Below are 27,773 nucleotides of genomic sequence, written 5' to 3' on the forward strand. Positions count from 1 at the left end.
TTTGCAGTCTCCCTCACCATTTATTTAGGATACTTATACCCTAAAGGTACCAAAAATTGTCTACTGGCCCTGTATATGTTACCATCACATGGACAGCACTACAGTAGGCATCAGTCAAAACTGGAGTGAGCAGCAGTTGGTAAGAACTGGGAAGAATTTTACATTCATAGGATAACTTTCACATAATATCACAATTTCTGGAATGTCTGCAAACAGCTGTGTTAACAGAAGTAAGTGCTGTCTAGCAACTCTGGTTATAAAAATCACATTTTATTTATATTAAGATATATATGTATCACCTTTCTGTCATTAAAAACCTCTGAGGCAGCTAACAAATTATTAAAACAATAATACAATATCATGTGACTTTATATCAAACTATTTAAAATGCACCATATTTGTTTCATACTTTTAAAATTGTGTCATAATGTAAAGTAACAAACGTAATCAAGGTAACTCCTTCCCCAGTAATGGGTAGTGCTTCTTGGTAGACTTGACACAATTGCTCACACACAAGACTTGTTTTTATCATTCATGATACTCATTTAAAATAATGCACTTTGTTCCCAAAAGGCAACAGTTATGTCTTTAAGCAAGCTGAAGGCACCTGACTGGTACATTTAGAGCAAGCTCTGTATTATAAAGTAACTTTATTACATACCTAGTATGTAACTGAAGACATTTCAGGCAGAGATGGGAAAAGACCAAATTATTTGGAAATACAGATATGTATTAGTTTCCAGTGCCTTTCAGAATTAGAGGCAAATTATAGAAAAATCGACTAATGGAACATTGAAAAAGATGCATTACAGATGCAATGTAATCCTTAAAAAATAAATATAAGCCTAAATAAGGCATCATTCTCAGATGTAAACAACTGCATCTAGTGGTTAATATTTAAAACTACATCTGAAATAAGTAGGCTTGCAAGCAAAACTAGACTGCCAATGTTTTGCACATGAAAACCACCTCTCCATTTCTAAAACTGATGTTGATTTTTAAAAACCAGCATAAGCAGTGCATAAAATCATTTGTCTAGTATTTAGCATCCACATAATTTCAAGCTTCAGGTTTTCTGAACAGAAGCAGCATCCCAAGCTGGGTGACGACACTTAACAATATTTAAATTCAGTAACATGTTTCACCTTTTGCCATTGTGCACTGAATGAACCGAATAGTAAAGTCAGTCCATCTATCTAGAACTTCAAGCGTGTTTTAATCTTACAAAAAGGACATTTGCCAACAGTCCTAATGGGAAACAGGCTTTCCCTGCCCCTACCTTTTCGGATATTGTTCCTTGTAACCCGTACAATTACTGGCAGAGATCCCACAGTGGGATATACAGTATCTACATTCACAAAAATGAATGTGCGTTTAATAAATAAGTTGATTATAGAAAAAGTGTTTCCATTAGTCCTTTCTGGAAGTAAATTGAAGGATATGTCTAGGTACTTTTTAGTTCATAACAGGGTATGCAGCTTGATCAGAAAGTCGTGCCTTTTATAATCACTGAATTTTCTTCTTCATCCTTTAATGCCTTTTTGCTTTTAGATGTGTTTCTGTAATTAATTCTGTAAATAAATAGAAAGAAAAATAGGAAACTGTTAGAGCAAAAGCTTGCATGATGCTGTCATACATTTCACATTTACATTCAAGGAAATGTCTCATTCAATAGGCAGATCTGTCATCTACATGTAAAACCAAACTTTGACTCTGGTTAGCCCCACGGCCCAAAGAACATAGTATATTAATCAGACCTTTAATTTGTAAAAAGTATGCTTCCGCTGGCCACTTCATATGGAGCACCAATCCAGATTAGATTCTTACAACAGCTTCTTTCTGAAAATTGCCCTGCCCCCTGCCATTGTGATATTTACCCCCTAAACTGCTACTGCCAATTGCATCTCTGGAGGCAAACAGCATCAGGGATGGGGTGGAATTTCCATTGGGAAACTGGAGAGGGGCTCTGACCCAGAGAGGGATCCAATCGCCTGCTTCTCCTTCATAATAAATTGGTTGGCTTGAGCATATTTTAAAAATTAGAGTGTTTGGTTTGTTTCTAAGAAGCTACAATAGAGACCAGTAATTAATATTTATCTAGCTGGCATACCACCCCACTGTTTCTCAGGAAATAAGCCATCTGTTTTCCTTGTTTTCATTATTTCTTGTTGAAACCTCTTTTTCAGATATCCAAGCAACACTACTGACTGCTCTGTATACAGTGGTAACTTCAGGTTACATACGCTTCAGATTACAGACTCCGCTAACCCAGAAATAGTGCTTCAGGTTAAGAACTTTGCTTCAGAATGAGAACAGAAATTGTGCTCTGGCAGCGCGGCAGCAGCAGGAGGCTAAAGTGGTGCTTCAGGTTAAGAACAGTTTCAGGTTAAGAACAGACCTCCAGAACGAATTAAGTACTTAACCCGGGGTACCACTGTATACTGCTCTAATCCCATCTATAATCTCTTCTATACTGTCCTAATCTCTTCTATAATTTGACTCCCAACATTTTTACAGCATGACTCACAATGATACTGGCTGCAATCCCTGTTTGTTTAAATAATGGATGAAATGGTTTCTCCTTACCCTTTAACTCTTAGCATCTGTTCAATGGTATCTGGGAGAGGCATGCCGTAACTTTCCGGAAGAAACAGGGTGACAATTCCTGCTAGCACTGTCAAGCTTCCCATTAGAATGTAGGGAAGAAATCTATCATAAGCACCTGGTAGGAAGCACAGGGGGGCGAGGGAAGTAATAACTGGTTATTGTCACAATGTTTTGAACAGACCAGTTCTTTGCAAACTGTGTTCTGCGGACTTCTAAGGTTGTTTGGAAGCTTATCTGGAGCCTCTCAACACAAAGATCAGTTAATGGTACATCAACTTTGCCCGTACTATTCATTGTACCCTGCAATAATACTGAACTGAGTGGCTTGTAGCACTAAAAGGGAGAGTAGTGGTACTTTGCCTGGCAGAAAATAAGATAGCTGGGAACTTACCAAGATATACAAAGTAAGGCGAGAGGATGCTGCCAAATCTGGAGGCCATTGAACTGGCACCAACTCCCATGTTCCTCACAACCGTTGGGTAGAGCTCAGCAGTGTAGACATAAACCATTGAGAACGAGGCTGTGATCCCAAACTTTCCAATCATCACCAGCGTAATGGAGAACACAGTGAGGTCTACAAATGAGAATCAAGCTATGTGTCACTGAAGTGTCAGTAAGTTTATCTGCCTTCCGCCATTCACTTTATCCTACTTCTTTTAAATCTGCCTGTTGTAATGGATAGAGTGTCAGACTACAATTTGAGAAATCAGGGTTTGATTTCTCACTGGGTGACTTTGTGCCAGGCACTGTGTCTCAGCCTAACCTACCTCACAGAGTTGTTGTGAAGACAAAACTGGGTTGAGTTGGGTTGGGTTGGGTTGGAGAATCATGTACACCACCTTGAACTCCTTGGAGGTAAAAGTGGTCCATATACGTAATAAATAAATAGATTCACAAAGACTAGTCGTTAGTCTGTTGCAGCAAAAAGCCAAAATCAAAACCTAGACTATGAATCACATGGCACTTCAAAAAGAATATCCAATATATTGTTCTTTTCAAAAGCTGATATCACAATGTGAAGTGGCTGATAGAACAACCCCACTCTAAATAAAAATATTGTCAGATTAGTGTTTGGTTGCTGGTATAATAGGAACAAATGAGAGAGCTCATTTATTCACGTACAAACTTTGTATGCCACACCATGTTATAATAGTCCCTGGGAGACTGAAAAGAAATAAGTGTGAAAACAATTTAAATACAGAATCAAACATAAAACCCCAAAATCAAAATAAATGTAAGGAAGCAAATCTGAAGGCATATTCTCAGCACTGTGAGCTCCCTTTCTGTCTTATATTGGTTTTCAGATGTAATGAACAGAAGCAGAATAGGCTTCTATTTTAAACTGTGCACTAATGGACAAGTACAGTTACCCGCTCACTATTCTACCTGTAATGCCCACAGTTCAACCTGCTTGGCCATGTGGATTATATCTACAAAAGTAGGGGAAAAGTTCACATCAAGTAAAATGTTCTTACATGCAGGTACCAACTGAATGAAGAGAAGGACACATCCTCCTAAGAACAAGACTCCTGCCATTGAATACCGCCGGGGAAGATAATGGAGGAGCAGCCAAGAGATGGTGTAAGCTGGGACTTCGATGGTTGCCGAAAGGAAGCAATTGAGATAGATGTCTCCGTGCAGGTTAGGGGTGTCCAGAGAGAGGCCAAAGTAGCCAATGGAAATGACCATCCTGAAAGACAGAGCTATATTGTAATAAATATTCGGAGGCCTCAGAATAAGTGCTGCATTGGACTAGGCTTTGAAAATTATGTTTTGTTTTATTTAGCAAGATTTATACACTGCCTAATAAAAAATAAATAAATCTCTGAGCGGTTTGCATAAAATGGTATCAAATGTTCATTAAAAATGACAATAAAACTGGCTTTAAAAACATAATGAAATCATCAAAATATTGATAAAATCAACAGATTTTAAAAAAGAAACGCACATTTATTTACACATGATAGTGAGGGTTCCCAAGTAGAAAGAAATGCAATCTGTCTCCGTTTGTTGGCGTTCACATTACTGTCCAGTCCCAACTGCATTAATCCCAGGGGCTCAGACACCTTGCTAGGGTAATGGCTCATTCACAGCAGGGAGGGAACATGTCCTTTCTCTCCTCTCCACCACTCAAAGTGGCATGAGAAGGGGACACCCAACAGAGGTCTGGATCTGTAGTAATCTGATCAGGCATAAGAATTGCATTAATTAGACCTCCTGGCAGTTTGCTCATTTTAAATGGTATTTTAGTTGTGTTGTGAAGAGCATGGGTACACATACCAGTTCCACCGCTGACTTCTCTTAAGGTATCTGAACTAAAGGGATTCATAGACCTCACACACAGGATCTGCAGCTTCACATGTTACCAGACTGCACCACTTTTGATTGCAGGTGGGGAACACAGTCTCTGAATGCTCCCTCATGTACAAATCTCCCTATACATTCAAAATATGCAAATCAAGGAGGTGGAGCCCATAAGTGTCCCCCTGACATGTTAGTTTTTATATATTAATATATAAATTTTTAATGTGGATGTGAATTTAAACTTGCCACTAGAAGCAAAACGGCAGCAGACAAATTATGTGAAGCTAGTTATGACAGCGTAGCATCCAACTCCAAAAAAAGCAGGATTTATCTGCTGCGGTAAACACATAAAAAACCAAGGTGAGTGAATCTTTGATAGAAATTCTCAAAGCAAATGCTAGCTGGAAAAATAGATAAGAGTTTGGGATTTAGACTGAAGCAGAGACATTTCAATATGCTGCTATGTGAAATGCCACACACACGCATTTATACGTAAATAATGTTATGCAATGTGGCTCCTGGGTGTTTATAGGTGTGTGATTACAGCCACAATCTCAGCTACTGTGAATCAACCTGGTTTCCTCAAAATGTTTTGGACCACAACTCCCATCGGCTCCAGGAAGCATGGCCAGTGGTCAGGCATGATTGGAGTTGCAGTCCCCAAGACATTTGGAGGGCACCAGCTTGGGGGAAGCTGCTCTGAATCAGCTGTCTCATAAGGAGAGGAAAGCTTTATGTCTGTTCATCAACTGCTTACCATAAAATCACACACATGATAGTGACCGATCGGATATTCTGGGTCCTCACTAGGTCCAGAATGCTGTATGACCGGTGGTCCTGGGAATTCACATCTTGTAGCTAGAGACAAAAATTACAGATGCACACATGAAAACCTGTTTTCTTTCTCTAAAATAAAGTGGCATTTCATGCAGCAGGAAATTTCAGTTGCATGTTCAAGGTAAATAAGGAATCTTTGCCATTAAGTGCTGTTGTTTTTTAAAAATATATATGGTTGATGATTCAGTGCAGAAGCGGCCACTGCTAATTTGAATGACAGCTCCTGGAAATGTTGGTATTTAGGTAGTGTGATCTGGTATTTGTTTAGAATAAATGTGAAACTACATTTTCTGGTTTCTGTGACTGACACTATATTAATTTTCCATGGCTGCACTGAAAAGGCTTTTTTCCATAATTCAGGCTTTCTCCTGGGGATCAGTATAAAGTATCTGGCAAGTTTAACTGTACTCACTGTGTGCAAGTTTAATATATGGATTTTGAACAAAACAGTAGAAGATTTGCAAGATTTTAGTCTGCAAACCACAGGTTGTTCAGTAGGAAGTGTCATAAAACTGTACATGTGTGACTAATTTATATCAATGTACAGAACATCCTGGCATTCTAAGCAGGTTGCTTTGTAATTTAAAGTTCATTCCACTTCTGCCAACAAATTGTACAGGAGTTGACTCAGGACTAAAGTACAAAAGACTGGATCACCCAAGAATTCTATTTTCTACTTAAATGCAAATGGAGGAGCAGTGGCTCTCTGATTTTGATAGGAGTGGTGTTGTTACATTTTCCTAATCTAAATTTAATCCTTCCAAACTGCTGTTACAGCTACCTGTTTTAAACTTTGACAGGTGTCAATCACCTGATGTTACTATAGAATCAGGTGATCAGCAGGTGGGTGAACCTGTCAAAACTGATTTGCTAGGAGTGGGGAACCTAAGGATCTTGTTGGATCTTCTTCATGAACCCTGCTATAAAGATTCATTTATTTATTATTATTATTTTTTAATATATTTTATTAAGGGTTTTCTTGTTTTACAGTGTAAGTGTAATGCCTCGTGTATTTTTTTTTTCCCGTATAACATTTTTACAAATCCATTTCATTTGTTGAGGCATTAGGGGGAGAAGAAAAAAGAAAAGAAAAAAAAAAAGAAGAAGAAAGGAGGGTGGAAGGAGGGGAGATGGATGGGGGTGGGGTGGGGTAGCGGTGTTTCTATTATGCTTAATGTATGTAGTTTGGTGTCAGCGTGCTTGTGTTGTTCACTTGTGTTCCTTTGGATAAAGATTCATTTATGTATAAATCCAGGGCATTTCAAGTAAAAGTACCCATGTTAATACTAGAAAAAGATAAATGTGCTATTTAACAATATCCATTATTTTATTTATTTATGCGTGTATTTAGATTTCACATTTCTTTGATTAAAAATCAAACTCAATGAAGCTTATTTATAAGTCCCCTGAAAAAACCTCAGCATCACAAAATATAATATTCACAACTAAAATCATTTCACATCAAAGGACCAGATGCCTGATAGAAAAAAACAGTTTTAGGAACCTATTTAAAAGCAGGCAAAGAGGGCTGATGAACCTCTCTTGGAAGGCTATTCCATAGTTTAGGCATCATTTGAAATAGCCACCTCCCATGCTTACTGGCAGCACTTAAGCCAGAGAAGGCTCAACGAGAAAAGCCTCAGAAACAGTGCAAAACTCAAGTAGCTCCATATTGGAAGAATGTTTCCGAATACAACTAATATCAATATGCTGTTGTTATACTGCATCACAGAAGTCCAAATTTTAGAGGGAAATGGGGAGGAAAAAATGAACTTAGCAAATGATGATATAGTTTCAATTGAAATACTCAACTGCACTTAATATTAACCCAATCATGTGACTGCAAAGGGACTATGTAAAGTAGTAGTAATAATAGTAGTAGTAGTAGTAGTAATAATAATAATAATAATAATAATAATAATAGAATCATAGAATCATAGAGTTGGAAGAGACCACAAGGGCCATCGAGTCCAACCCCCTGCCAAGCAGGAAACACCATCAGAGCACTTCTGACATATGGTTGTCAAGCCTCTGCTTAAAGACCTCCAAAGAAGGAGACTCCACCACACTCCTTGGCAGCAAATTCCACTGTCGAACAGCTCTTACTGTCAGGAAGTTCTTCCTAATGTTTAGGTGGAATCTTTTTCCTTGTAGTTTGGAACCATTGCTCCGTGTCCGCTTCTCTGGAGCAGCAGATGCAAGAGATTGAGCCTGTGAGCTCCAGCATGCAAACAACTGGGCATAGTTTGTCCCTTATGGATCGTAACACAACTTAAGAGTCTCATACAACCTTGCATTTAACAATTCACCTGGCCACAGAAGGCAACAAGGAATCCCACGCAGGTGTTGAGTTGCACGCCCCTAGCAGCAAAGAACAGTTCTGTAGTAGCCCTCACTACTTGAGCAACAAATTCCTTCCAGTAGCACCTTAAAGACCAACTAAGTCAGTTCTTGGTATGAGCTTTCGTGTGCATGCACACTTCTTCAGATATCTGAAGAAGTGTGCATGCACACGAAAGCTCATACCAAGAACTGACTTAGTTGGTCTTTAAGGTGCTACTGGAAGGAATTTGTTTTGTTTTGACTATGGCAGACCAACACGGCTACCTATCTGTTACTTGAGCAACGTTAATACAGGCTGTAAAAGTGGGCAATTTTAGGGTGACAGAAATATGCTCTTATTAGCAAGTTTTACTGACACTGATCAGCTCAACTGTTCCATTATTACATCACAATCGGTTGACTTAAGTTATAGTTCTTTCACAGTGTAATCCATTCTATGTATGCAGAAGGAAGCCCTGCTGAATTCAGTGGGACTTGCTCCCAGGTAAGAATCTATAGCCGATATGTATGGGGCACCTTTGGATCGTCAGATTTTGTTGGACTACAACCCCCACCAGCCCTAGCTAGAAAGAGGACAGGGAAACCACTGGCTGAGAGATCCCACCATCCAAAGCATTCCACAGTTCCACTGTAAATAGGGTACCACAAGCTGTAGATACATTTCAGGTCTCAAAAGCTGGCATTAAGAGGTAGAGCCTGTTGAATTATTTGTACCCCTGTTTTTCTGGTTTTGTTTACATTGAATAAGGCCAATGCTACCTTAATAGGCGGGAGAGCAATTATTCTTCTATTCATACCCAATTCAATCCAAAGGCTTAAATTCATTGCTAAGGATATAGGTGGGGAAAAGAACTGGAAGATGCACTTGATGAGGCAAATGTATTTTGGGTCAATTGCTGAAAACTTTGCATTGCTAAGTCTGAGATATGCACACGACCCTCTTCCATCACTGGAAAGTGCCTCATACTTCCAAATTTATAATAATAATATATTTTTTATTTATATGCTGCCCATCTGACTGGGTTGCTTGAGCCACTCTGGGCGGCTCCCAACAAAAAACAGTAAAAACACAACACAACATCACATACTAAAAACTTTCCTGAACAGGGCTGCCTTCAGTTGTAAATATATATTTAGTAAAACTAAATATAGCAATTACATTTTCAACTTAATTCCATTTTAATGTAAAGTCACGGGTGTGTATTTTTTTTTAAAAGAACACGGTTGCCTTGTTCTCTTGTACTGTTATCCTGAAGCTTTATATTTTTGCTGACATTCCTTTTTGATCCCAAAATAAATCAATTAGATGACATCTCATGTACTATGCCAAAAATCCAGAGTATTCACAGGCAGGAGCCAGCAGGAGGGTCAGTGTGAGTTTTCAGGCACATGTCAGCTGCCTTATTAAACATCACTTGCCATGTTTGGTTGGAAGATGAACTGCCAATTATTTGTCTGGGGGATTCCTCTAATGAGCAGTTCAAACCATGACCCTAACTGCAAATTACTGAGTAAAACAGCAATTTCAATAAAAGCTAATAGCATGACATCTGTGCACATGGAATGGATGTGAAAGCTTTGTTGCCTTGCGTAATTATGTAGCTGGGTAGCTCCTCTGAGCCACTCCTTGCAAATAAAAGGCTGGAGGTTGTATGAGCCAGAACAGGAGAGCAGCAAAGAGGGCACTCAAAAGATCCAAAACTGTCACACAGTAAGGTATGAAGAACTCCCTATCAGATTCACCCCAGCAGTGAGTCTGAAGAAATGATTAGTGGTATTTGAGTCTCAGCGTAACATGGACATGGTAGAACTGCACTGTTATGGGCAGTAACTAAGAACAGCTTCATTTCACTCAGGACATCAAAACATAATGGACTATTCACTGGGAAGAATTTACATTTTTGCAGAACAGGATTGTGAGGAGGCACTGGTGAGTCCTTGCAGGAAGCTTCTGCAGCAATAAACAACGTTTGGCTGAAGAACACATCTCCTCTCTCAGCATGTAGAAATAAACCAGAAATGCTGAGAGGGAAGTGTGAGTCTGAGGGCGACAGAAATAGAGGAAGAGAACAGAAGAAGAGATGGCTGCAGAAAATGTCCCATGGTGTTTGGTACTTATTATAGAGCCACGGTTCATGCCTAATAGGCAAGGAAGAGGGTGGTTCCCTCTACCTCAATGCTGTAGATGCCAAGAATGCCGACTGGCTAAGCAGGAGGGTGGCAACCTCATTTCTAACAGTCAAAAGGAATGTTGGTGGAGTGGACGCAGGAGGGTGGTATTGAGGGAAGGAGCGCTAGTAATTTTTGTGTTAATTGTGCACAGGGGGAAGTCTAGGAGAAGGATGGGGGAAGAACCTAGGCACAGGAAGAGAGGAGAAGCCGATAGGAAGGATGAAGCTGGCTCCTGAGTTCTGAGAACCAAGGGCCTACAAGATCTGTTCTGAAGCAAGAATCTCCTGGCATCCTGAGGAATCTCAAGCAAGGTGGGTTACAGGGGAGACCAGTCCACTGTGATGTGTAACAATTACTGTGAGTTGTGTGTTGTTGAAAAAAATGCAATATCCCTGAAACAGGGAAGATAAATACAAATAACACCTGTTGTACTATAAACAGATAATCTAAAAAGGTCCTAGCTTAACATATATGCCAGCCTAACATAAAGAATAAGTAGAGTGCTGCATTTTAAAGGAGTTGAGAAACAAATCCAGGATGTTGCCAAATCACAAGTTATAGGATTGCATCCAATATTAATCCTACTCAGAGTAGACAGTTACTAAGACAATATTAATGGAGGTCCATTAATTTAAATGGGTCCACTCTTAAGTCGAACTTAGTTGGATTCAACCCACAGTATAAAATGCTCTTCATATAACATTAAACAGGTTGAAAATGATTGTATATAGATAGGTTCATTACTGGAGAGCTAGATTTCATCTCATCAAGCAGAACATTTTAATGGGCACTGCCATATCCAGACACTGGGAAGAAAATGTAAACAGATGCAACACATGGGCAGGTTTACCTCAGTGAGGTCAAATATTACATCTGGAGCAGCAACATGGTTCATTTCTGCAGCTTTCCGAATGATGTCTTCTGCTTCTTGAATCCTGCCTTGGGACAGCAGCCATCGAGGCGATTCTGGAATGAACCTGTGATGTTTCAACGTAACTTCAACAGAACAGCCAGGGTTGTTAAGCCTACATCCCAAACCACCATGGTCAAAAAGACTTTAACTGCAATGCTATCCTCTGTCCTCCTAGCATAGAAAACCAATGTTGAAGAGCCAGTGTATAAACAGAGCAAGATTAGGGTCATTAGCCTGTATGAAAAGGAGCAATTTATTCTATACATATGAATGGGCTTTTGGCAGAGGTTACAGGAAGCAACAACCCTGCTAATTCTAACATGTGACTATACCTTAAAAAACCTAGCAACATAAAAGGGTGTGTGTGTATTATACACGTTAGTGAAGTCGCTTCTACGAGTGGCAATAACACATTTCAGCAAGTCTCACCCAAAAACAACTCTTAGGGTTCTTGGAGAAACAACAGAAATTAAAATTCTTAGGATCTGAAATGTGGTGAATTAAAATAAGTTAAAGACTGAACTGTATGACACTATGCACCTTTGGTTTTAACTCTTTGGTTTCACATTGCATCCTGTTTCTCCTTTTCCCCTCCCTGCCCCCACTGTAACTTATTATGTGTTACCTAGGTTGTCTGGTAGCAAAAAAATGTTATATTATAAATATAAATATATAAATATGAAAACAAAAATTATATATCTATATCTATATATATTTTTATCTCTATCTCTATATCTAGGCTGTGAGTCCTAAAAGATCTGCTTCCTGACTTGCAGGCCTTTTCCACCTTACCTGGGAGCATGGGGCCCAGACTGACTCCAGCTACAAAATCTGAGGCTGTTGAACAGACACTTGGGCTGGGAGTTTTGCTGGGGAGATTGTTGCTGCCATTGATATGAATTTTTTGTATCTTTATTTCAGATCTTATGATCTCTGTGGAAATTGTTCAGTTTGGTTGTATATTTTTTATGTTTTATTCATTATTTTCCACTACTTCTGTTATGTTGGAACTGTGCATTTTATCATGTTGTAAGCTGCCTCAGCACAGTTTGAGCTACGGAAAGGACATACAGTATATGAATAAAATGATGTATGCACGTAATTTGAAAAAAATTAAATCAACTGAAATCAAACCAAAATACACTCACCACCACAGTGGAACGTACAGCAGGCCTGGTATAGTGAGAGCCACTAGCAGCATCCGCCAGTCTCTGATGAAGTAAGCGCACAGTGGCAGCAGCATGTAGCCAAACGCATAAAATATGCAAACACCTAAGGTGCAGTAGATAATACGGACTGATTTGCCAAGTATTTCTGTGCCTGTTCAAAACAAGGGAGTGTTGATTAGCCTTTTAACTTTTAAAAAGCCCTCTTGTTTTGCCCAAATGTGTTTGGGAAACATTTTTAAAAGCCCAGTGCATCTTCCTTGGATTTAAGATATGCCTCTACTTCTGTCCCTGATCCTACATAAAGAAGAGTACCGGTATTTAGATTGATAGTTATGAGTGCGTCCCTCATGATCAAGCATTTTGCTGTATATGATAGTACATAATATTCTGGGTTAAGAGGATGTAATATATTGAAATACAGTTCAAAGAGACAGTCTAGCCTTCACATAAGATATTTATTAACTCTCTAATGGCCACTGGATGCAAGACCAAATAAATGGTTAGCAAAGAATTCACACTCTAATCTTTGCCAGTATTTCAAGCTAGTTATATTCATTCGATTAGAAAGAAATAGATGTGTGAATGCCTCTTTGATATATTTCCAGTAAAAAATAAAAAGGCACTGGGGATGCAGTCATATCTTTATAACATAATACTTAATTTGACCCTTATGCTGCTTAAATCCCATTCAATTCTACAGTATGAAAGACTGAAGCCACAGGACAAAACGCACAATTAGCTTATGGGAAGACTGCTATAGGTTCAATAAAACCCTGTCTTCTCTATCTTTTCAATGTGTATGTTGGGCTATTACGAATACTGGAAGGTCTGCACACCCTAACATCTTCCAGTGCAGACTCTGTTGTCATTTCAGTTTGGTAACTTAAAACTCAGAGCTTGAGTGCCTTACATAGAATGAAGAAAACGAGCTGGATGGGGCTAAGGGAAACGTGTACAGCAGGGGTCGGCAAATTTTTTTAGCACCAGGCTGGTCCACTGTCCCTCAAATCTTGTGGTGGGCTGGAGTAGCAGCACTGGGGGGGGGGAGCTGGAAGAAGAGGCGAGGGGGACAAGTAGTCCTCCTCCCCACCCCCCACCCCCCAGCCCCAGTCACTGTGCTTAACTTTCCAGGGGCTGCCACCACGGCTGCTGCTTCTGCTTCTCGTGGGTAGGCGGAGCGAGCCTGTCTGCTTCACTCTCTGGCCCACAGGAGCACCAGGGTGGTAACAGCGACGGGAGGAAGAGGCTGAGCGGTGGCAGCTCTACCAATCAAATGCTGCGGAATAGGGACATCTCTGCCAATCAAATGCTGCAGAGGTAAACCAGGCACAGTGTTTGAGTGGCAGAGCCGCCGCTGGTCAACCTCTTCCTCCTGTTGCCATCACCGGGAGTCTCAGCTTTGCGGCACGGGCTGGATTTAGTACCCAGGTGGGCCTGATCCGGCCCAGGGGCCGTAGTTTGCTGACCCCTGGTGTACAGCTTGCCCAATCTTTATAATGGCTTAGCATGCACTGGAAGAGGGAGGAATGTATTGTGGGAGGAGGAAGAGCCCCTAAACATAACATCACTCATTGAGGAAGTTGGCAACAATACTGAGAATTCATACTCTGCTTAAAGACTGTTACATACCAAGTACAAACGCTGCCACATAATTAGAGATCTGCCCTATTCCAACTATGAGAAACAGGATGGAAAACATCTCCCAGGTTGTGGAGAAGATCTGGAGGAAGCTAAAGCCAGTCTGGACTCCCATTGTGACAAACAGCACATTTTTCCTTCCAAACCTATCATGGGACAAAGATAAATAAAAATCATGTTAGTTTATGAAACATTAAAATAGTAGAAATCTAGGGTCTGGGGTGTATATTTGTGGGGATTAATATCTATTAACTTTCATGGGGGTCCTCTTGATCACATCTCCCTTAGCCTTGTTTTCTCTCTACATCAGGGGTACCCAATCTGGTGCCTTCCAGATGTTGCTGGACTGCAAGTCCCATAATCTGTGACTAATGGTTACATTAGCTGGGGTTGATGGGAACCGTAGGTTGATGGGGATCCTTTCTCCTACTGGAGATAGTATGCCCTTGAATACCAGTTACTGGGAGTGGGGAGAATGATGTTGTACTCAGGTCCACTCAGTGGGCTACATATAGACACCAGGTTGACCACTGTTAGAAGAGATTGCTAGACTAAGTTGGCCTTTGGCCTGATCCATCAGGGTTCTTCTTATGTTCTTAAAGAGAACCAAAACATTTCTTTGGGTTGGAAGCAGAGGACGTTTCTCTGGATTCAAACTTTTGTTCCCATTACTTTAAACTGCTGTACTGGGAACCCAAGTTTGAGAAACACTGTGGCTTGTGCCATGATAAAAAAGCCACTTGTAAGGTAGGTTGGCACTAGAGTAAAAATCCAATAATTGTCATATGCCCAATGTATTCAATGTTTACTTTGCATTTCAGGTGTGATATGAATTATGACTTCTTGCTTTTATTTTTAAACAAAGCATACCTATTTTGATGTGTTTTCTGTGATTATATAAACATATGCAGGTGTTTCAAATTACTGCTTTAAAGGTTATGGATAAATTCTTACATTTTCAGTAAACATTTATCTCCAAAGGGAAACATTTTATTTTTAGCCGAATTTGCCCTGCTTTTTAAATACGATGGACAACTCAAACAGAATAAGGATATGATGTTTTTACATTGTTGCTGTTCTCGAGTAGTTTTTTATTATGTATCTTGTTATCAAGTGATTTTTAACAGGTTGTGAGAGTGAACTGGATTGGGATGATAAATGGGAGCGACAGTTGCGCTGTATGTACTCCAAACAGAAAATTGTGTTGTCTATGCAGATACTAAGTTGCATTATTACATTTCAATGTTCAAGGGCAATATCACTTTACACTGTGTATTATGTCCTGCCTGACCCCTTGAAAAAAAGGTGTAGAATTTAATCTGAGGTTCAGGCATGAAAAGTACAATTGTATCCTAAATATGTTCAGTACATAACATCCAGTTTCATTTTCATCAGAGCTACTGCATTACATACATACACAGAGATATCTAAGCAGGTAAGTTAAGCCAAAGGTTGGCCATAAAACACATCACAATGAAATTTTGTTTTACTTTTTTCATAATGTCAAAATGGCATCATTCATAGTTGTGATAAGCATATCACAATGATAAAGGAAAATATCAAATATACTAGTTTCTGTTGTGCTGGCAGCTTAAATTGATGGCTATGTTGATTATTTAAGATTGCTCAAGGGTGGAAAGATGGCATCACTCAAATTATTGTTTGATATACTACTGTAAATACAAAATTTGTTGAAATACCTCATGCTTAACTGAAACGAAAAAAGTTATGGGAAGCATGTTGTGCTCTCAAAGTCCATCACAGATCGTGCAATTATGGCAAGAAGAACCAAGCATTTTGGTGTTACCTATTTAGAAATCAGCTAATTCACAAAAGTCGAAAAATAAATCCACTGCAATGCAGAAACTTAGCTCTAACTGAATTTTAAAGGGTTGTGTCTAAAGAAAAAAATCACAAAACCATTAATATATACACTTTACCTGTCTGAGAGTTGTCCAGATACAAAGGAGCCAATCAGTACGCCCACAAAGAACAAAGAGGTAGTTAGAGGTGCTTTCCAGTCGTTTTCACACACAAGATCCCACTGTAAGAGAGAGAGAGAGTTTCAATATTTTTGGCATGCATGTAATGTATATGGCCCATTTTCTACAATAACCAAACAGTAACCTACCAGATTACTACTAGAATGGACTTTTTTTAATTTAAGAAGTACAGTGGTGCCTCGCAAGACGAAAAGAATCCGTTCCGCAAGTCTCTTCGTCTAGCGGTTTTTTCGTCTTGCGAAGCAAGCCCATTAGCGGCTTAGCGGATTAGCGCTATTAGAGGCTTAGCGGCTTAGAAAAAGGGGGGGGGGGAAAGGGGGGAAAAGTCGGAAAAACTCGCAATACATTTTCGTCTTGCGAAGCAAGCCCATAGGGAAATTCGTCTTGTGAAGCACCTCCAAAACGGAACACCCTTTCGTCTAGCGGGTTTTTCGTCTTGTGAGGCATTCGTCTTCCGGGGCACCACTGTACCTTTATGTGTAAATCAGAATTCAGTGCTTTGATCTAAAATCTCTTACACCAAATGCCTGTTTGGTCTATCTGTCGAGGCCTTAGGTCAGTGGTCAGCAAACTTCTTCAGCAGGGGGCCGGTCCACTGTCTCTCAGACCTTGTGGGGGGCCGGACTATATTTTGGGGGGTGGAAATGAACGAGTTGCTATGTCCCACAAATAACCCAGAGACGCATTTTAAATAAAAGGACACATTCCACTCATGTAAAAACACGCTGATTCCTGGACTGTCCGCGGGCTGGATTTAGAAGGCGACTGGGCCGGATCCAGCCCCTGGGCCTTAAGTTGCCTACCCTTGCCTTAGGTCAAACCATCAAAGAACAAGGCTCTACAGATGCTGAACTACAGAGCTGAATTCTTAGCATAGGGTGATTCAGATAAAAATGAGTGGAATTTAAAGGAATTTTTTGTTTAAATTTGAATGTTGCATTGTTGGCAATATATTCCTAGATACACAAGCAAGCGCAATGCCTTAGATCCTAAGTTGTTCCTCCATTCATGAAAAGGGGAGGTCAACTGCTGCCAACTCATACTGCACCACAGTATCACACATTATTTTCAAGGGTTTCCCCAATCCCCAGGAGCAGATTTTCAGGGAATGCAGAGAGAAGGTGAGAGGTGTGAAAGCCCTGTTCTGTGAACAAAAACTCTGTTATATTCATGTAAGAGCTGTTAGGATTCGAGCCAGTGAGTATGTTTTTTTTTTTGTTTTTTTTTAAGTAATGTGCACATTTTCCTAAGATCAGTTGAAAACAGACTGTCAGAACAGCAGAGTCTGAGACCAATGCTTAACACTTTAGGGCAAGGGTGACCAACCTGCAGTCCTCCTAGGCAGTATGGTGAATGGTCAGAGATGAAGGAAGCTGGAGTCCCAACAATATCTGGAGAGCTACAGAATATACACCTCTGCTTTAGGGGGTGCAAATTACGGTTGAGTTTTCACCCCCTGCTCACCAAGTTTCAACTCTCTGGTAGAAAATGAACACTGGATTTTTCCCGAGGCACATAGAAGTGCTTCTTGAATTGTAGCCCACAGAACATACTTTTGTTACAGCTTCAAATTGCTTTTTTACGCCTTATCTATATTGACTTTGCTACGTGCAAAGGCCTTCTAATCTGCATCAGTGAGACATCTGCCCTGAAATTGGAGGGGAATCGGCGTTAAATGCCACCCAAAGTTGTGTTTGCACAGGTGAGACTGTGCTGTTTCCGTGTAAGCTTAGCATGTATTTAGCTCAGCAGCAGTTAGAATTGCAGTGTAGCCTAGTAGCATTACTTGGGACAGATTCAGAACTGAATATAGCAAATCAACTCAGGCAAGAGCTATTTTCATTCTCTGATACTTTTTAGGCAAGGTTACTGAAGTTCACAGAGCTAGGCTGCAGATCTCACATAATGCTAAATGTAATGCCATTTCTCATGCTGAGCATGTGACATCATTAGCAGTAGAAAGATATATACCTGACTACTTTTTCCTGACCTTCACATACTAGTCTATTCCCTGCCACTGAGATAATTCAGATGATGAAATCCACTTAAAGTTGCCAAAGGCATGTCAAATCCTAACAATCACAAGAGCTGCTACTTGGTATATCAGGCCAGATAGTGCATAAAACATTGTCAGAGAGGATTAGAAGGGTCTGCGTTGCGCATGATGATAATGCTTTATCTGCAAGGTGTGACACAAAAAGTCATTCAGCATGTGGTGGCCACTTAATTACGTATCTCAGGGCACTCCACTTAAGATGAAAGACAAATTTCATAACGTAGACTGACAATGTGGGATAGTGGAAGGCCATCAAAGTGGGGTTCAGTGAGATAAAACAAAACACAACAATACAAATTCTAAAATCAATTTAATAATAATAATAATAATAATAATAATAATAATAATAATAATAATATATTTATACCCTGCCCATCTGGCTGGGTTTCCCCAGACACTCTGGGCGGCTCCCAACAGAGTATTAAAAATAGAATCAAACATTAAAAACTTCCCTAAACAGGGCTACAAACTCAAAAAACAGCAAAACCATTAATACAAGTGTACAATTTACATTTAAGAAATATTTGGCTCACACCTCAGGGAAAGCCTTCTTAAACAAAAATGCATTTAGTAGGCGCCTAAACTTCATGACACTGAGTGCCAGTCAAATATTGCCTGGTAATTGATTCCAGGGGGCTGGAGCTGCAACACTAAAACACCTCTTTCTAGAACAAGCACAGCTCCTGGGCATGCAGTACTCTTAGCAGTGCCCCATCTAAGGTGCACACTTGCCAGAAAGGGATATATAGAGTGGGGTGGTTACTTACGTAACCTGGTCCCAAGTTGTTTAGGACTTTAAATGCTAAAAACAAAATACTGAACTACACCCGGTGGCATAACGGCAGCCAGAGCAGTTCCCTCAACAGGGGTGTTTTATCTATTTTATTTATTTATTTCACAAAATTTGTATGCTGCTTGATTGTTAAAAACAACAACAACACACCCTCAAGGCAGTTTACAAAACAATAAAATCAAGAAAAATGTACAATATATTAAAACATACAAAAAGTTAAAATATGAAAACAGATTAAAATTCACACCAGCATTTCTAAGCATCTGTGTAGGCTTGCCTAAACAAGAATACAGTGAAGTCACACCTGCTTGATATCAATAGGCAGGGAGTTCCAAAGTGTAGATCCTGTCAAACTAAATGATTGAGTTCTTACAAATGCAGAATGGTTATTATGTGGCACCTGTAGTAGTGCCAATTCCGCCAATCGAAGTGGTCAAGTGGGCACATATGGGGTAAGGCAATCTTGTAGGTGAACTTGTCCCAAGTTATTAAGGGTTAGATGATGTTGTCCCCAGTCAACAACCTAGCTGCAGCTTCCAGGTTAAACCCAAGGGAAGCCCCACACAGAGCACAATGCAGCACTCCAGTCTTGGGGTCACCAGTGCCAAGACCACAGTAGCCAAGCTATTGGGTGTATTAACTATGGGAATCTTGCAACTCCACGGATTGTATTACACAAACAGGTTTTCCACAGGGGCTATGGTCAAAAATTCCTCATTCTATAAATTAACAGAATGGGCTGCATCACTTCTGCCTTGGACTGGAAAGTTACAGAAGCACTGTGGCACAGCACTGTCTGATGTGTAGGGCATCTCTTGAAGGAGACCTATTTCTCAGGTTACAAAACTTGCAGGCCCGGCATAGCAGAATGTGGCCTTGATATTAACAAACGTTTCCATAGTGCAGCTCTTATAAACATAGTATCAAGAATGGCCTCCGAATATTCAGTTCCACCCTGATGACATAAACATGGTTATCTTGAATATCATCACTGAAGTATGTGATGTCTATTTTCAGGGACATACAAATGATTTCATTCTAAACCTAATAGGAAAATGTTTTCAAATTTGAGCTTTCAACCAAGGAAGTAAGTCTCACTAAACTCAGTGGAATTCATTTCTGAGTAAATAACCTTAGGATCATGCTGTTGATATATTCATTTTTATTTCACCCTGCTATCATTACGTGTTTCTACACACACACACACACACAATTTTAAAATCTGTTTACTGACAGTCGTAGGTACAGGTAAGGAACTAGGGTCCATCGTCAAAATGGTCACTGCCAACATTCACTGTGGATATTCGCAAGGTGACTACAGCACTGAGTCATACATACGGTAGTAGTCATTATCGAACTACCAGGTTATTAGATTTTTACATTTGTGTGGAGGAAATATTGCATTGTAAAATGTGACCCACTCTTACCAATGTTTATCATAAGCTATTTTGGCTGTTTAAAGCCACTGAAAAAGAAGGTGAGAAAGCAAGTTCCTGGGGAAACGGTACATTACTCAGTGGAAACCTTCAACAAAGAGTAGTTTTTTCAGTCTGGTGAGCCTGAATCCCCAGGGTCCAAATGACACTTTCTGTGACAGTGGCAGACACATTTACAGTCTGATCCCAATCAGAATTAGGCATGCCTAAATCCATTGATTCCAATGGTCTCAGATATACCTAATTATGTATAGGATGCATGACAGAAGTGGAGATTCTTTGTAGACTGTGCATGTGTTAGATCAGGAGGGAGAAAGACATAATAGCCTGGTGTTAACCCAGCAGCAGGACAACCAACCATCAGGAATTGGGTAGGGATCCTTATCCTATGCATCTTTACTAAGAGAAATAGATCACACTGAATTCAACTACAATTACTCCATTGTAAATGTCCACAGGATAGCAGTCTCACTTTATAAAACATTGGACATTAGGAAATGCTATAACAGAAATACAGCAGATTTCCTACTTTCCTTTTAAAGAAAGACCTTTACTATTTTTTAGAAAACCTTTAAAAATATATATATATATATATATATATGCTTTCGTAGATTTTCACGGGTACAGGAATGCAGGTTTTGGTGTCCTCGGGTGTCTTCCCGTGTAAAAGTTGGGGTGTCTAGGCGACGTTTCGACGAGGTCTCACTCGACGAGGTCTCACTCGTTGAAGATGACGAGTGAGACCTCGTCGAAACGTCGCCTAGACACCCCAACTTTTACACGGGAAGACACCCGAGGACACCAAAACCTGCATATATATATATATATATATATATATATATATATATATATATATAAATAAAAACAGGTCAACTTCAAACCGTTGCTTATGAAGCAGGCTTGTTTCAACAAAACATAGTTAAAATTAACAAGCGTTTATGGTTCAGATTAAACACTAAACTGTGTTCAATCAAAAATGGAAGCCAAAGTTCTGAGCTCTTCTTTATGGTTACACAGGAAGAGGAAAGGGGAAGGGAACCATGAAGGCCTGGCTTATCATGACATCTGAACTCTCCACGTGTGTAACTTTGGCACATATAAGGGCTAAGATCTGACACAGGGAGGGTTCCTTTCCTGTCATAGAAATCCAATGGTGGTATCCTCAGTGACCTTTAAACACAGTAGAGCACAGAGGACTTTGATGGATGCAGATAATGGGACTCATTCTTCATCAAACGTGAACACTCCCCACCCCTTCAAAAAATTTCTTGTAAGGCTGAATCTCAGGCAAAGGTCACCCTGACTAAATGGCAAGGTAAGGCAAGATAGGACTGAGCCAAGAGATTAGAGAGTTAAGCACATTTAAAATTGAAAGTGGGAAAGTAGGTGAAAGGCCACTTATGCAACTGCTCCAGGCAACATAAACACAACACCTTTATAAAGTGCTTAGTTGCTCCACATCTTTGGCTATGAACTGCCAACTGTGCTTTTACCTAACTATACAAATTGTTTTTGTTTCTTTTATAAGTGTCATTTAAGGTGAGGATAGGAGTAGGTATATGGAAGTCCTGAAAACCAGGGCAAAGAGTATATATTACTTATGGGTAGAGACTTGTATGTAGGGTGGGGCATGGCTTTACAGGAAAGAAGAAATGTAAGTAGGTTAAAGGGAACTGTGTTTCCTAGATGCTTTTATGTTATCTTTATACACTATGCTGAATTCAGTGCATGGGCATATAATGCACCATTTCCCCAGTCCCTTTGTATTAATTACTTAAGATTGTGTGCCATTCATATTAGGCTTTGTCCTATTTGATGCAACTCCAGGTTCTAAACTAAGATCCTATGGAATATGGCAAACTGTAAAATATTTATATCTGCTTGTCTCACTTATTTATGAGACAAGCAGAGTTCATATTTCCAAAACATTACTAAAGGAATGTAATATAGGAGACTACACAGTGCAACAGCATAATCCCACGGATATTTATTCGAAGGTAAGTCCCATTGTGTTCAATGGGGCATAGTAAATGTGTTTAGGACTGAACTCTAGAAGTATTCCAATAAGGGAAGGCTAAATTCCTTAAATTAGTGAGGGCATATACATATTTTGCCTAGCTCACCTTTGTAGATTTCAGGTCGTGAAAGTGGGGCAAAAAACCCCTCCCAATATTGCATTAATGTCTGTGTGTACGTATGTAATTTCGGAATCTTCCATCTTGCATGGACATACAAGAGGGATTATTGGATTGAATTGTACTATTTATATTTTACCACAAACCCTGTAAATATTACTAAACCATTTCTTTAAGTCACTCTAGGTGGTCAGATACAAAGGAGCCTAAGAGTCTCTGGGAAGAGCATTCCACATGTGACAAGTCAATAGGCGTTAAAATCCTAAAATCCAGATCCAGATTCTTCATGAGTAGTCTTATAGTATCTTTTGAGGCTCTGATGCTACTCCCTCTTGTAAGATGGCATTCATTCTTCCCTGGACACACAACCCATTCATCCGTCGTCCACAATGTTATGAACTATATGGGACAAGCATACAGAGCACTTCGTGCCCTCAGAAAGAAAAGCAGGAAGGTGGCCATATATATTTTTTAAAAGGTAAATGTGGGCTTCATGTTGCAGACTGCAGTTAACAGTGGGGCCCTGGATCTGAAAAAGGCCACAGATCGTGGAAGCATAGCAAATATAATGCTGGAATTAAGAAAATAACAAAAATAATATAAAAGTATGAACGCTGCATACCTGGTTAAGAGGTGTTTTTTTAATATGACCCTCCCAAAACTTTCAATTATTCTAGTAAGTGAATAGTCAAATAGCCTTTGGATCAGAATTGCCTGGTTTGTATTTCATCACACTGAACTATCCCTAGTATGAACTGCCTCCTTGGCTCTTGCACTGACATGGTCTCCTACAGTGAATTGCAAGAAGGATTAGCTAGCAAACATAATAACTTCTGAGCCAGATTCTAGCCATGGAATTTGAGGTCTTACTGTGTTCAGTGTGAGCACTGCATACATTTGCTGGTACCAGGGGACCTGGAAGACTGCAATTTTCAAGCTTTTTGAGTATGTGATCCTTTCTGAATACAAAGGTTGCTTTCAGATAACCTAATGTTCAATAAAGTTTGTGGAAAGGTCATTATGATGTTGTCTGCTTATTGAGCATACAACCTAATTTGTTTGCCTGGACGTCGTGCCAAGCAGTTGTTGTCCTACAATATCCAGTGCAGTTTCCTATCACTTTCCTCATTGAATAAAGTCCAGGTCCTGACCCCTGAATAAAAGCTGGTTTGTTGTGCACGAGCATCAGATCCACTTTTAATTGTGTAACCTGAATTTAACAGTATGCAAGACGTTATGCATCTTTAAACAAGACAGACCAGCTGACATCAACCCGTCTCCATGCACCAACCTCTTCTGCAGCCACTGCCACAATATGCTCTTCCTGTTGCTGTGTGGATGCTGCTAAAGGCCCTCTAGGGCAATCTCACCTATGTCTTGCTCTAAGCAACATGGGTTCCTTCCTCCATGAGCAAGGTAGTCCCACAAAGTGCCTGGACTGATGTCACTTTGCAGTCACAAATACAGTTTGATGTTTCCCAGTAGTAAACTGTGGAACTGCAAACAGGTGCTCTCCAGGCCACTTTGTCCACAATGGTTCACTCTTAGAAAGGACCCTTCTTCAGAGTGAGGCACATGAAACGCTTTAGGGGTGTTGCAACAGCAATGTGACAGCAGCACCCCTAGAATCATAGGGGCTGGGCTGGAGGTGGTGATTGGCTGGTCAGTGGTGGCATCAGCACTGATCCACTGCTCTTCCCTCTCAGAAGAGCTGCTCGGTCAGGCCAATGGCCCATTCAGTTCAACATCCTGTTCTCACATTGCTGAACCAGATGCCTGTTGGAAACCCACAAGCCGGATGTGAGCACAAGGACACTCTCCCTTCTGGGGGTATCCAGCAACTGGCATTCATAAGCATTACTGCCTCTGACTATGGAGGCAGAGCATAGCCATACAGTAATGACTAGTAAAGGTAAAGGTACCCCTGACTGTCAGGTCCAGTAGCGGACAACTCTGGGGTTGCGGCGCTCATCTCGCTCTATAGGCCAAGGGAGCCGGCCTTTGTCCGCAGACAGCTTCCAGGTCATGTGGCCAGCATGACTAAGCCGCTTCTGGCAAAACCAGAGCAGCGCACGGAAACGGCGTTTACCTTCCCACCGGAGCGGCACCTATTTATCTACTTGCACTTTGTAATTACTAGTAGTCACCACCAAACAAGGGGACCTGACATGGGAATAGTCAGGATTTATGTTAGGGGAGGCAGAACCTCAGTTTGTTAAGTAGTTAAGTATTTGCATTGGTTTACTTGATGGGGGGGGGGGTTGCCCCTACTGCCCCAGCTACGCCCATGGGCCCTGAACCTCTATCAGCTAAGGCTAGTATTAATGGTCTGAACTGAAACATATTTCTCCTTCCTGAAGAGCACTTGTTCCCTGGTTGTGGACACTGCAGTCAGAATTACGTAGGTAGGATGGAGGTGGGAGGAAGAGGGAACAATTTTGCCTTGAAGCAGGGTTTTGAACGAAACAGACCTTTGGTCCATTCCAACTCCTGTGATTGTGCAAAACAAGTTTTGCATACAGGGTCAATCAAGAGCAGTTTCTAGAGTGCATAGATCTGATACTCTCAAGCAGTGCTATGGACTATGCAAACTTTCGGCATATGTTAGTAAAATATTTTACTAAGTTACTATGTATGTAAAAGTACTGACTCAGAAAATGCTACACATCTACACATGGAAAAGTTTGTTTACAGAAACTTATAACGCTATCCAACCTTAACATAATACTTTGAGGTAAGTTCCACTGTAACTAGTGATGCTTACTTTCAAGTAAATAGGCATAAGAGTGATGTGCCAGAACACATTTGTTTTAATCCAAGACGATTAAACCCAAAGCACATAAGAACTTAAACTACTTCTAAGCTATGGGAAAGGCATGTTCCTCAATTTTATTTTAACCATTTCAACCCATTTAAAAGTTAACTACAAATATAATTTAAGGTTGACTACAACTATTATATGGGACGCAGGTGGCGCTGTGGGTTAAACCACAGAGCCTAGGACTTGCTGATCAGAAGGTCGGCGGTTCGAATCCCCGCAACGGGGTGAGCTCCCGTTGCTCGGTCCCTGCTCCTGCCAACCTAGAGTTGGTCACGACTGGACCTAATGGTCAGGGGTCCCTTTACCTTTACCACTATTATATAATTAAAGAGCTAAATAATTTCTTTAAAATAAAAACAAGATAGATATATGAAATGCACAGAATGTAGCTCAGTAGTAGAGCAACTGCTTTGCATGTAGAAGGTTCCAGATTTAATCCCCAGCATCTCCATATAGAGCTGCAAATCTCCCCAGTCTGAAATCCAACAGAGCTGCTGCAAGCCTGCCAGTGAGTATTGACCACAGGAAGCTAGATGGACCAATGGTTTAACTTGTTATAAGGCAGCTTCCCATGTTTCTAAGTATGGGAAAGTAACATGCCAGTTCCACTGTGTCTGCTCCTTCTGCAATTTTCCAAAAAGAAGTAAGGGAGCATGCAAATTTTCTCTGTATTGTACTGAAGGAAGCTATTACCTGCAGTAATTTAGCAAGTAATAGAACAATTGTATGTGTGGACGTGTTCATTGTTATTGGACAATACTGTACTATATTTTCCATGCTTTTCTTGGATATACAAATAAATGAGTAGGTAGGTAAAATCACAGAATGGTAAAGTTGGTAGGGGCCAAGAGGGTCACAGTCCAACCCCTGATAATCTACTAATAACTCTAAACCCAACTGCAGCACCCAAATGAACCCTAATATGAGTGGCCATTCAATTCCCATCACATGCCAGGGAATGTTTGGAACACTGACCTTCGTTATGTGACTTTATAAATCATACTACTATTAAGTTCTTCTGCCATAAATCTGTAGCAATTTGTCAGCAGTTCCATCTGTGCACACTGTGCGACAAGCTATTAGACAACAATTAGAAAATCTTGACTGGAGTAATTCAAATTGCACTCATTTCTGTTTGCCAGGGGGAGAGAGAGAGAGAAGAAAGCATTCTACATGCAAATATATGATCTAGCTTACTTTAAAGTAACTTTAAAGTAAGCCAGTTAGAATCACTGTCAACTAAGAATGTGTTTACTGGGATATAATATTGCCATTATTCCAGTTTTGTTCCGATGGTTCTCTTTTCTTCCTCTAAAAGTTACTTCTCCATAAAAGTCACAGGACCCTATGGCAGGGAGAGTCAACATAGGAATGAAAGGGAAACTGAGGGGAGTGCTGTTGTGCTCTTGTCCTGCCTGTAGGCTTCCCAGAAGTGCATCTAGTTGGCCAATGTAAGAACAGAAGACCAAAATAGATGGGCTTTTGGCCTGGCCCAGAAGGACTCTGTTTATGTTATTGTGTTAAAGCTTTCTTTAACAACAAGCCTGGACATTACCAACTTCTCATTCTGTTTCCTGTGTGGCAGAAGTCACTCAGGCTATTCCTCCTTCCTCCTGCATCCCCGGGGTAAAAACCAAGAAGTATCTGTCATGAACATGAGAAGCTAAGGAGCCACTGGTCATGTTTGGCACCATAGGAATAGATAGCAAGTTTGGACTTATTTGCTCACTTTTAAAAGGAAGGTGACCTAGAGAAGAGAGAGGGGTGCTGAAGAAAGGGCACCCCCCCCATCACGCATGGGCCAGGGCGATCTCAGAATTTGATGGATACCTGAGTTTTAGAAGAAGAAGAAGAGAGATCTTGCAAGTGCACCAAGAAGTGCCTGGCAGGTTAATTTTTTTAAGAAACGACCACAGCAGGGAAAATGCCAAAGACATGTCCAGCTGGCAACAGAGCAGGCATGGAATGACACAACGAACTGAGGCTTCTCAAAGCCTCGCTCTCCTTAGGTCTCTTGGGTTTCTGCCCTCTGCTCCCTTTCTCTGAGGAGCCCCGAGAGGCGTCCCAAAGAGGCCACCTCGCAAGCAGCCGCCCCTCCTTGCCTCCCTACCTCGCTGACGATGGTGGAGAGGTAGGGCTCTCGGCTGTACTCCCAGCCGTCCAGGCACTTCTCCTGCTCCACCTGGCTGAGGTTGACGTCCCGCCCGGGCACCAGGTTGCGGGCGGAGAAGTTGGCCAGGGCCTCCAGGCTGTAGCGGCGGCAGCGCGACGGGACCTGCCGCCCGCCGCGCTGCTCCAGCGGGATGCTGGCGTTGAGCCACTCGCGGCTCAGGTTGGCGCTGGCCGGCACCCGGCACCGGTGCTCGGGGGTGTCGATGAGGAAGACGGCCGAGAGCCCGTTGAAGCCGTTGGGGATGATGCTGGCGCTGAGCAGGAAGAAGACGAGGCGCTGGAAGGGGCCCCACTCGCCCAGAAAGGCGGTGCCCTGGTCGTAGTCGTACATAGCGGGAGGGGGGCAAAGCGAGCGCGCCCTGGCCGGCCGGCAA

The 27,773-nt window shown here is 40.9% G+C and overlaps 1 protein-coding gene across 2 annotated transcripts; it reads right to left on the minus strand.

Moving 5' to 3' along the window:
* LOC309335807 (organic cation/carnitine transporter 2-like) lies at window positions 1-27,745 on the minus strand. 2 transcript variants are annotated; one of them, XM_081851070.1, is made up of 10 exons: window positions 27,338-27,745; window positions 15,924-16,027; window positions 13,975-14,129; window positions 12,325-12,496; window positions 11,114-11,240; window positions 5,669-5,769; window positions 4,083-4,297; window positions 2,999-3,181; window positions 2,587-2,722; window positions 1-1,571 (listed from the first exon to the last, which is right to left on the minus strand). In XM_081851070.1, the coding sequence occupies exons 1-10, from the start codon at window positions 27,728-27,730 to the stop codon at window positions 1,484-1,486; spliced, it is 1,674 nt and encodes a 557-aa protein (XP_081707196.1). In that variant the 5' UTR covers window positions 27,731-27,745; the 3' UTR covers window positions 1-1,483. The 2 variants fall into 2 exon arrangements, with proteins under 2 accessions (XP_081707196.1, XP_081707195.1); XM_081851069.1 differs by having other exon boundaries at window positions 11,114-11,288.
* Between the last annotated feature and the right edge of the window lie 28 nt (window positions 27,746-27,773).

This window comes from Podarcis erhardii (assembly GCF_964252035.2).
Source record: "Podarcis erhardii genome assembly, chromosome: 2".
NCBI classification, from domain to species: Eukaryota; Metazoa; Chordata; class Lepidosauria; order Squamata; family Lacertidae; genus Podarcis; species Podarcis erhardii.

Excerpts from the sequence above, each read along its gene's own strand:
- LOC309335807 (XM_081851069.1), bottom strand. The coding sequence starts at position 27,730 with ATGTACGACTACGACCAGGGCACCGCCTTTCTGGGCGAGTGGGGCCCC. Across the intron at positions 4,298-5,668 it reads ATCATGTGTGTGATTTTATG|GATGGTCATTTCCATTGGCT; the intron begins GTAAGCAGTTGA and ends TCTGTCTTTCAG. Across the intron at positions 1,572-2,586 it reads CAGATGCTAAGAGTTAAAGG|AATTAATTACAGAAACACAT; the intron begins GTAAGGAGAAAC and ends ATTTATTTACAG.